We start from the raw sequence: 11,686 nt of genomic DNA, 5'->3' as shown, positions 1-11,686 counted from the left end.
GCAGTCTGCATGCTCGGCCTGTAGGGAGGGATGGCCCTGCATAGAAAACTACCTAGTACCTCAAAATTGTACTCAAGTAGTACAGTTCTTGACTACATGTACTTGTGGTCCAAAAAGGTAAAAAGAAGACTGAGGCTATCTGCCTTCCTTTTTATCTCTTTGTCAGAACTTCCCACACTCCAGCATAGGGGGCGGTAACGAGCCTTAACGCTTGTTGTTACTACCCGCCGAACGGACGAATACATTAGCAGTTAGCTTGACAGCCGGGTTCTACAGTAGTGTTTGGTCTGCTGTAAACAAGGTCAAGTTCCATGGCGAGAAGTACGTCCACCATGGCCGCTTTCGTGAACACTGGATAAAATGTTAATAACGCTGTGCTACGTCTATCTGTGGGTGCGCTTTAACAAGTGCTACTCGGTGCTCATCCGCAACAGCCTGTGCAGACTGAACAGCAGCAGCTTCAGCTTCAGCTTCAGACTGTGCTCCAGCCCGGCCTCAGCAGCTTCTCCGACCGGAGCACACACAGCCGCACCACGGCCGCCCAGCCCGCCTCCTCCCGAGGACAACGTCTTCCTCCAGCTGGGGGACAGGGCCGTCTATGTCACGGAGCCTCAGGTTGGATACTGGAGCTAGCGCTGAATGACCTGATGTAAACAGTGTGTGGTGACTGATCCTGGGCCTGCCACAGACCCACAGTCTGTTTACATTTCTCATTTAGCACCAGAAGCAGGAAGCACTCAGATATTTTAATTCAGTAAAATACAAAATAAATGTTATGATATCCATAAAAGTCCTGGAATAAAAAACTTGACTTTTACATAAACCTATTTGCATAAAAAAAATCCCCCTAATACACTCAACTGTAGCTGTAAATTGGCCCTTCATACCTGTAGTGTGTATTTTGACAGATAGTCTACATATATATATATATATATATATATTAGTGTCAATATATAGTTGACTTTTAATTGTAATATTCTATTTTATGTTAATGTTTATTTAATTTGTCTACTCATTTTCACATTATGTGCAATTCCTTGTTTACATGCTGCTGTCTGTGACGAAAACATTTGCCAAATTGGGATCAATAAAGTTAATCCTATCTTAAACTAAGAAGATTGATTAACTTACAAACTAAAAACAAATCAGCAGTGTTTGATTGGTAAAAACAAACAGATTTGTATACCTATAGGCCTATAATCAAAGCTTTACATTAGAGGTTTATGCTCCAATCTCAGTCAGGTTTGATTTGATTAGATTATATATTTATTGATCCCACTTTTGGAAATTATTTTGTTTCAACATCATGTTTACTTGGCATTACGCATGAGTTAAACAATATAATCGAATCAAAAAGAAATAAGCACAAACGGAAAATATACATATAAAAAGTAGAAAGATAATGAAAGATGCATTTAATTAAAAATAGACTGCAAATACACCTTCACTGGGTATTGGGCGAGGTGTTGTAGTAGGTTATTGCTGTTAGGAATGATTTCCTGTATCTGTCTTTGTGACAGTGGAGCTGAATCAATTTGTTCAGTTGAGTCGGGAGGCCTTCATTTTTGTGTGAGACTTGACCTACTTGTGTGAGACTTCACTAACTTGAAACACTATTAATATGTTGAGCCTGTGTCTTCTTATTGAAAACGTTGCAGCTTATTTGTCATGGTGTCACTCTAACTGCCTTATAGTTTCTTCACAACTTGATGTCATTCAAAGCCTTTGATGACTTGTGTCACTAACTACTAACGGATGTGTAACAGCCTTGTATTGTTCTTTGTTCTCTTCTGTGCTGTCTGTATTGTCCGCAGGCATGTGATGACCTCAGCAAATGGACCGTGCTGTTGGGTTCCTCTCTGGTTTGTGGTCCACGCATAGAGAATATTTCATTCATCATAGAGGCGACAGGACACAGAGTGGGCTACCATTCTCCTCACACATCCAATCAGAAAGTAGGCACCACACCTTGCTTAACATGTCATTTTCCCAAAACAATCATAAATTCAGAAAAGCTGGCTTTAAGCAGAGATATTTTGCCCTGATTTTCCCAACACCCAATTTTATAGCTAAAAACGTCCAACATTTTTACAGTATTTCAGAATCAACAGTAACGCAAAAATGATATGCTTAGCATTATCAGTGACTGTGTTAGCCAACATAGTCATTTACATTTCAAGATTTCAAGACTTCAAAGGTTTAATGTCATATACAATGTCATGAAAAACCTGGGTCACAGGTTCCTCAACAATGCAATACAAATAAATAAAAGACATAAACAGATACTTTTACAAAATAATGCAAGCTATTGAGTTGAGCAGTCCTATGGCCTGTGGGATAAAACTGTCCCTGAGTCTTGTGGTCTTTGTCCTGATGCTGCGGTACCGCTTGCCGCAACTCCACATATGAACATGGCCTCCATATTTGCATCTACAGTCAAACCTGACAAATATGCAATTTAAAAGAGAAGGCAGTTCAGGACTAGGATAATAATTAAGCCTCGGAATCTAGTCCAAGACATGATCCATACCTTCACTCATACAACAGGACAGCGATCTTTCTCCTCCCTTTTTATGCATGTGGAATATCTTTTTTTTTCCCCGACAGAGCATGATGTCATTTATTAGGTTTTAGACCACCAACTGAACTAGTGAGGGGTAGCTGTGTTGTTATGACATGATGAGAGTGGTTCTTCTAGCATGTCAGTTTTGTTTTAAAATGTTTTATGAACCATAGACCCTGTCATTTGCTTGTGAGCATACACATTTTGCAGCATTTTGTTGCACTTTCCTGCAAGGCTTTTCTCTTTTTAATGCACCCCCATATCGCCTCAATTTTTTCTCTTTCTTTCCTTCTCTCTTTCTCCTCATCTGTCCGCTTTTACTGCTCATCCACACACTGAATGAATGTTGTTTTTGTCCAGTGTTTGCTTTGATTTACCCCTGTCACATTGCATTTTTAACAAAGGCTTAACCGTCCAAGCCTTTAGGTGGCTGCCTGCTGCTTTAATCTGTGTATACATTTGTTTTTACGCCTTGTTGCTGCTTTATGATTATACTACTTAGATGATTCCATTCCAATGAATATGAGTTTAAGCTAAAAACTAATGTGTGTGTGTGTGTGTGTGTGTGTGTGTGTGTGTAGGTGCTGAAGTGGTCTGACTACTGCCGCCCTCTGGCCTGCAGCCCTGGGCAGCCCTTCAGAGCGGTGGCCCAGGCCAGCGTGGATAACTTCAGTCGTCTGGGAGTGGCTTTCATTGAAGACCGCCTTCAGCTGGACAATGGGCTTAAGCCTTCGAAGATAATCCGTATGTAGCCTCAGTTACATTTCACATTTACCTTAATCAGAATCAGAATTCCTTTATTCGTCCCACAGAGGGGACATTTACATTGTCATAGCAAAAGTAAGGATAGAGACAAAAAAGAAAATGTGATAAAGGGAATGCCCATAATATTTAAAATGTGAAATGAACAGTTATTACAATTTACAAAGTACTCATTTGGTTAGAAAAGTAGCAGCAGCAGTGTTTATTAAATAAATTAAGTGTAACATGTCGAATTTATTGTGGTAGAAGCTAGAAAATGTGGTCAAATGATATATTGCAGTTACTTACTCTTGTTAGGGTAGAGCATCTATTTGGCCCAAAAAATCTATTTAAATATTATATTAGATGTACTTTATTGATCCTCAATTGGGAACTTGTTTTGTTGCAGCAGCATGTAAACAAGGCGTACACATGATTAAAAAAAACAGGAAATATATTAAAATGTACAGTAATGACACAATATAAAAATATACAGTTTAAGTCAGAACACACTATAATGGACTAACCTACTACTACTAAAAGATACATTCAATATTATGCAAAGTAGTTTCAGATTTGAATGCATTGAGGTAGAGTGTGAGTACAATATGTATACCTAATTATTTATTATTTGTAGCATGTAAAGGTTGTGTAAAGTCACCATACGGGTCACCACATTTCACTGACATATTTGTAACCTTCCCACAGCTGTCCTCCTCCAAGAATCCACTCTCAGTGAACTGTTGGAGAAGCAGTGTCCAAAGACTGAGACTTTCACCCACACTGGAGGGGGTGCTGCTGAGCGTCGTCCCCCGTCAGACCACCAGCTCCTCCAGTGCCCTAAAGGCAGCCTGCTCCTCACCCCGGAGGTGAAGAGGAGGCTGGAGGAGCGCCGAGGGTCGGAGCCGCTCAGAGGGAGCAAGGACCTGGGAGTCGTCTGTGACCAGGAGGACCGCTCCCTGGGGAATTATCTCCACATGGAGGGCCACAAACACCACCTCCATCTGTCCAGCTGCCACGAGTGTTTGGAGCTGGAGAACAGCACCATCCTCTCTGTCAAATACGCCTCAGCTGAGAACATTCCAGACCTTCCTGATGATGACTCAGGCGGGCTCGGGAGTGGAGATGAGACTTTGGATGATGTGGAGCCCGATGGAGGGTTTTCTGGGCTGAGTGACTGTAAAAGCAAACCTCCAAATCTCCTGCTGTACACGGGGGGTTGCCAAAAGCGTTATGAAGCCGTGCGCCAGCTGATATCAGAGTGTATAGACATGGAAAACAACATAATATATCCCCTCCAACCGCAGCAGGCTCTGAGCGACCCCTGGCTGGAGAACACCAGGCTCCTGGTCCTGGCCGAGGAGGAAACTCTCACCCCCCAGCTTCAGACCCGTTTTCTCACCTACCTGAGCCAGGGGGGCAGGGTGTTGGGTCTGGCCTCCACCCTGTGCCCTGCAGGCCTGTGTCTGGAGGCCCGGGAGAGGCGGCGAGGGCAGGTGAGCCGGCTGAGCTTCACCCGGGAGGACAGCACGGAGCTGCAGCTCAGCGTGCTGGCCAGCGGGAAGGTCTACATCAGGGACACTCAGGGAGGGGGTGAGGTGGAGCTGTGGGGGGAGCTGAAAGGAGACAGCCCCCATCAGAGGGATATGGTTGTTGTCAGGGTAACCCACGGAGGAGATGGTGGAGAAGCTGTCCTCTGTCAGGTAAGGACCAGGGGAGGGGTACTTTTAAAATGTATTGCGTTAATATACTAATGAGTTGTAAAAAAAAAATATATAGGCCTGACGTTGTTGGAAACCTTAGTGTAAGAAACTAAGAAAAAGAGGAACATTATGCAAATGAAACCCATTACCAAGTTAAGTGTAAAAAAAAATCTGAATTTATGCCAATAATTCAGAAATCCTAAAAACTAAGGTGAGATGTTATAAAAAAGTAAAACACCTCTTATTTCTCTCACAAGTTTCATGAATTTGTTTATTACAAGTACACCTCACTTATAAAATACAAGTATTACAAGTTTTAATACTAGTATTTTAAACTTGTGATTAAATGGGATAAGTGAAGCTCCCACACACATATCGGTTCCCCTACTGAATGAAAAACAGAACAAATGAACCAAAGAAAGTGAAAAGCATAAAGCAGATTCAGGCAGTAGGCGTATAGATTCACACTTAAAGTATTACAGAACAGAACAGCTGACAGAGAAGAGATAACATCTGATCCTTTACAACAAACACTATATGATCTTACAACAGTATTTAGGTTTAGATCACCAACAGCTTCGTAATATATTGCTCTTAACTCAAATAACACTGTAATCTTCCTATTAATAATCATTTCTATAATAGGTACCAGTAATTTGCCTATATCTTTTTTATGTCACTGTGATATGTTTTACATAAACAGCTTTTCTTATACCCTAATATGTATTCCGGTATTACCAAAGCCTGGTAAGGACATAGGACAATATTGAAAGTGATGATTGTAGTAGTCAACAGGGATGAGTATGTTTTTAAATGTTGAAGTTACGGTTTCCTTATCTTTTAGTTGCCCCTTTGAACATTTATGCAATCTTATACAACAGCCAAGTCATACATTCTACTTTAACCAAGATATCAAGGTTGTGTTTGATTGACACTTTCAGAGAGGTATTGATTTAACTACATGTTAAATAATGAATGCATTATATCAAAACCTGTTTCTAAAGTTGACCAGCCCATTCACACACAGTATAGGGAAGTGGAAGAACATTAGAACCACATTTCTATATTTCATAACCCTGGTTATGACAAGTTCCTGTTTCTGCTGAAAAGAGGGGAGTTTGTCCCTAAACTTGCCTCTGTATTCACACCCTCCGCCTGAAAGAAGGGCCTCATTCAGCTGTGAGTGGGACTACAGACTACAGAGTGTAGGGGTCAGTTTGGAATTGGGCCACAGTGTGTGATAAAGGTTTTACAGAACTGTCTTTGTCCCTCCGAAGGACACATCCAGGTTCCTGTCAGGTTACAGAAGGTCACCTTCAGCTCAGGCAAGGCTGCGTTCACAAGCCTGTTTCAGAAGACGATAGTCAGGTGCCCACATGAGTGAAATGTACTTACTAATCTCCTTTTCCTTGCGTAGCTGCAGTTCAGGGATGTTACACATTTTAAACACACTTTCAAAGACTCTAGAAGGTACACACTTAATCTTTCTAACTCCGCTGAAGCCTCATAGTTTGCTTCAGTTAAACACTGGAAATACATTTGCACAAAATGAGAACTGTGGAATGTAAGGCTGCACAATTTGGAAAAGATAACTAATTGTGATTATTTTGACTGACTCGTTTTTGAAACATTATTCATCTAATCCTTGAAAAATACATTTAAAGATGTGTAGCAAAAAAAGTATTTTGACTAAGTAGAAGGAAAACTGTTTGTAGGACAGGAGTTCTCTGCAGCACCTCAAGTCTTCATTTAGATATTTTCACATATTTTGACCAAATATTATAATTACTGCGATGTGGATATTGCACTAGTCCATATTGCCATTTTGATGTTTCCGGCATCACTAACCTTAGCATCACATTAAGAAGGGACCTCTTAATGACCAGTTTAAACAGGAGGAATGATTGCAGCATGTAAGAACTGTTTCAGTGCACCTGATGATAAATGTGTTGGGGGCAGAATGCATCAGATCTGCGCCTGCAGTTAAGTACTAAAGTCTTACTTTAGTGAGTACTCATACTACATGTTAGCAGTTGGTGAATATTTATGTGTGTCTGACTTCTTCTGAAAGCTGCTCAGAGCAACAGTCCAGTATCTCATTTGAAATGGGAAAATGTTTAATTAAGCTGTAAGGGTAACACTTTTTTGGAGTGCTGTTAGCTCTGACTTGTAAACAGATTGTGAGGACATTTCTAAACTGCAAGTGCATAGAGATCAAATGTATGCTTGCATTTGCCATAGCAATCATTTTGAACTTCCTGTCTGCAGGCACATCTGGAAATTGCTCCTGACTCCCAGAATTTACAACCCGAAGGTTTTGATGAGCTGAAGGTCAGCAATGCTCTGCGTTATGAAGTCCTGACAGAGATCCTCACCTCTCTGGGCCTCAGCTGTGAGCTCAGCCAGACCCCCCCCCCCAAGCCCAGTCCACCTGCTGGCCACCTCTCAGGTGAGAGCCACCGTGATCGTCTGTCTGTGCTTTATAGGGCGCCGGGTTAACATGAGGTCAAAGTGACACCAGCGAGGATGACCCTTCTTTCTTTTATTTATTCCAACTAATATACAATATACATACTAATATATAAAATATACAAAGGTACAAGAAAACAAAGTTAGTTGAAGCAGAAGGGTAGAAATCATGGCTTATAAAAAAGAAGCTCTACCGTTAGTTATCCAATTATATTGTTTTTGTTAAAAGACCTCAAATCTTATGGTGCACTACACACTTATACTCTTATAGAAGGGTCACGATACCTATAACCCTATATAATCATTTTTAAAGATTAACAAAAAGTCATAAGTCTTCTAGAAATACATTTAATTACTTAAATGAAACAAAGGTCAATATTTGAATTGGTGATTAACATACATTTGTGTAGCCTTTACGTAAAATATTCCTTAACTTTGATTTGAATTATTGATAAACAATACTTGGCATCATTAATGTAACCCATTTGTCTGTGTCTCTCCTGGATCATTTTCATATCAGGATACAGGCATGAGTGGGAGTCCATGGATAAGAGCTTTTCTGATTCATTCAGAGTATATTATTTTTCAAAAGAATGTATACAATTCATAAAATGTGTTGTTATCTTTACCTTCTTGCTCACATTCTCTGCCCTCTTTGAGAACAAATATCTATTCATCCTTCATCTAACCATTTAGTTATATACACACACACACACACACACACACACACACACACACACACACGGACACAGTGAGAACCAGATTGTTTTTATTAAAGTTAATTGTATGAGCGGCAGCACCGTTGCCCTGCATGCTTCACACGTGGAAACACTTTTGCTTTCTAAATGTATGCAAATATATGAGCATATATGCAGCAGGCTAACATCAGGGCCGCGCTCAGAGGGCCAACACAAACCAGAGGGCCGTGGATCGGGCTTTGATCAGCTGTCACAGGGACCGACCCAACGAGCACCGGAAAACATTTCACTTTACACGTTCACTTTATCTTAAGACAATGTCTATGGAGATATTTTATAGACCTCTCCTGTGTCTGTAAATATTAAAGACACAAGAGATCTTTGATTTAGCCAAGCTTTTCTAACACAGCTGATTTGGCAGAGACTCCTTGTCAGATATTTTTGTTTTAAATGGTGGTCTATTTTTATGGAAAAAGCCTATCTGAGATGCAGGTTGGCAGGTGGGACGCAGGCAACCACAAGAACTCTGCGGGGGCTGGTCTTGGATCAGGATAACTTCAGTTTTTTTTCACACTTCCATACCTGTATGTACATTGAAAGAAAGTGCCTCTCATCTCATTAATAAATAGCTCAACAGATATTTCCTAATGATACAAAAAAGTAATTTGAATTGAATTGGTGTCATATACTGTTTCATTTAGTTAAGATTGAGAGTTTATCAGGAATGGTTCTGTCTAAATGTCCCCTCTGCGGGACGATTAAAAGTCTTCTGATTCTGATAAAGGATGTTTTTAAGGATAAATGTACTGCAGAATGACCACTAGGGGGAGTTGGAGCTCCAGGTGTCCCTATAACAAGAATCCAGCATCTCTGGTCACATGGCCCCGCTGGCATCAGTGAAGTGAGGGATCCCATTCCTCCTTAGAAAACCTAAGAAAACAAAATAGTATAACGTTAGCTTTGGTAGAAGTAGTATTGTAGTTTCTTTTTTCTTCATTGTTGTATATTTGGATTGCTGTGTGACCTTTGACCCCGCTGCCCCAGCCACTTCCCGGCCGTGTCCCAACAAGAAGCAGGCTTATGGTAATTTGGGGCTGCAGAATTGTTTCCAGATTATTGTGAGGGGAGCTGGTAGCCGTGTCCTCAACATGTCTCTGCTCCGAGTGAGTTACACTGCACAACGCTTTTACTAGACCTAAAGTTGGCGGCTTGATTTGTCCCTCAATATTGTAGTCTCGAGTCGCTAAAGCACGGAGCCGGAGGTTTCCAGGAGTGATGTTCTCCGAAATTACTACTTGTTCTCAGCAGTTTACAGAATAAGTCGGATTTGACAGATTCCTTCCTATCCATGTGTGAAAAATAAGAAATATTCTCACCTCGACTTTTAAATGAACGTATCTGAAGACCTGAAATCTAATCTCTATAATATTTTCTGTTTTGATTTGTTTTAATACATATATATTTGTCAAATGAATATCTGTGGGTTTTGAAAGGTTAGGTGGATAAACATGTGAATGTTAAATTGGGCTCTGAGAAATAATGCACCTAAAAAAGAGAATCACTTTTTCAACACTTAGTAGACAAAACATTTTCAAATAATCCACAGAATATAACACTTATATATATATATATATATACTATATTCCACACACAGACAGACTGTGTCCCATATGCTTACATTCACGGGCAATATTATGGGATCATTTAAGCTTTCTACATATATCACAATCGGATTTAAAATACTTTTTTATTCTGGAGGGAATTAGGTTTGACAGTTGCTCCATTTTAGAATCAAACAAATATATTAAAATAAATATTTTAAAATGTAGAACGAAACTATTTATATACATACAGTTAAAGTAAAAATGTGCAATTAGATAAAATAAAATAATGATATTTATATAAACCCTAGAAGACAAAGTAAAATGTCCAATAAAAGATAAAAAAAATACAATATATATATTTTTATTACCATAATAAGTTGGAGTAAAAATGAGCACACTACAATATTGAACTTGTATATTACAATCTTTACAGTGGTTTATTTGTAATAAATATATATTAATTATGAATTGCACATAATATGTATAAAAGGCAGATGATAAGAATGAGATCCTATACAATACCCATGTATAATTCAAATGGCACCATTAACAGTCATAATATGCATACATGTCACCTCTGTCATTTAAAAGTATCTCTCTTTTTAAGAGAGACGTGGGTCAGTTGTGTATTTTCCAGCAGTGTGTTGCTGGTCTCACACCCACAGGACCATGCAGCAGCTGTAGGGCTGACACTCTGCTAGTAGCAGGACTCTCTGCAGGTGATGAAAGCCGTCTCAAACACACACTAATGTGTTCAGTGTGCTGGTGATCCGCGCGGCTGACTTCCATCTCTGCTCAGTGGGTGTTCCTGTTCTCAGCCATGAGCTGGTAAATCCCCGTTTCCCTCTGTCTGGAAATGAAGTGGCTTCTCCAGTTAAATAGAATCAGGACTGAAATGGATTTGCCAAAGACCCCCATTTATTTTTTTCGTTTTACTATTATAGGATTCACAAGTTTGTGCTGAGGCTTAATGTGTGTCAAAGCTTGTTGGAGTTGATGGACTGTTATTTTCTTTAGTCACTGTTATCTATAGGCAGTAAAATGTGTTGGAGCTTTCCTATTGAAACCCAGTGTTTATGTAATGTGTTGGCCTACCATTAGGCCCTGCAGTGGGTATCAGGCTGTCATTAATGTAATTGGACCAATGAAAATCGCCACCATTCTTTAAAGTGTCCAACCCCTACCCCCACCCAAGCAAAGAGCACCGAGAGTGGTGCAGAAATGAGTCCTACATTAAAATCTGTTGTTAACACAAGCTGTAAAGATGTTCATGTTCTGTTCTACTACTTAAAACACCTCAGTAAATGCCCCACTGGAGAGTTTCCGGAGCTTCTACGTGTCATCAAAAACAGCGGTTGATAAAAGGGTTGGTATTTGAGAGTACTTAACGTTTGCTAAATCTTTAGCTTAGCGGTGGTGATGTTAGTGTACTTGCAGAAAAAAAAAATACAATACCACTATTCATACAAATAAAATATGAATAATTAAAACAAAAAGCACAATGCAGTTGGGAGTAACATTCTCATTAGTTCATATGTTAGAACAGTTCCTTTTATTAAGCCAGCTGTCTTTTCCGTATTCGGTTTGATTCCTGAACAAGGTATTTTTGAATTTCCAAAACGTTATCATTTTGTGGCTTTTGTGTGTGTTCTGTATCCGATTCTCTACATTCTCTCCAGCTTTGAAGATGACCTTTTTGTATTTACTCAGAATCTTAGGCGTGATAAAAAAAAGAAAGTCGATCACGTTTTTTTCAATAGAATTCCTTCCATATTCATGAATTGGTGGAGGGTTGATTTATTGACATGTTTTATTTTGGTCAATTATTAAGCAACTTTAGATATAATAATAACTAGCTTTTGTATGAATACAATTATTTTTTTTGTATTAATTCAGATTTTAATCATA

At 39.6% G+C, this 11,686-nt stretch overlaps 1 protein-coding gene across 1 annotated transcript in view; it reads left to right on the top strand.

Moving 5' to 3' along the window:
- The first annotated feature begins 238 nt into the window (after positions 1 to 238).
- hlcs (holocarboxylase synthetase (biotin-(proprionyl-CoA-carboxylase (ATP-hydrolysing)) ligase)) overlaps positions 239 to 11,686 on the top strand; it is a 31,663-nt gene continuing 20,215 nt past the window's right edge. The window contains 6 exon segments of the mRNA XM_034113969.1: positions 239 to 615; positions 1,815 to 1,955; positions 3,145 to 3,307; positions 4,013 to 5,007; positions 7,276 to 7,416; positions 7,418 to 7,456. Coding sequence (XP_033969860.1) covers positions 361 to 615; positions 1,815 to 1,955; positions 3,145 to 3,307; positions 4,013 to 5,007; positions 7,276 to 7,416; positions 7,418 to 7,456 — 1,734 coding nt within the window. The 5' untranslated portion in view covers positions 239 to 360.

This window comes from Trematomus bernacchii, unplaced genomic scaffold, assembly GCF_902827165.1.
Source record: "Trematomus bernacchii unplaced genomic scaffold, fTreBer1.1, whole genome shotgun sequence".
Lineage (NCBI taxonomy): Eukaryota > Metazoa > Chordata > Actinopteri > Perciformes > Nototheniidae > Trematomus > Trematomus bernacchii.
Note: the sequence above shows the minus strand (reverse complement) of the source record. Positions and strands in the feature narration are given on the sequence as shown.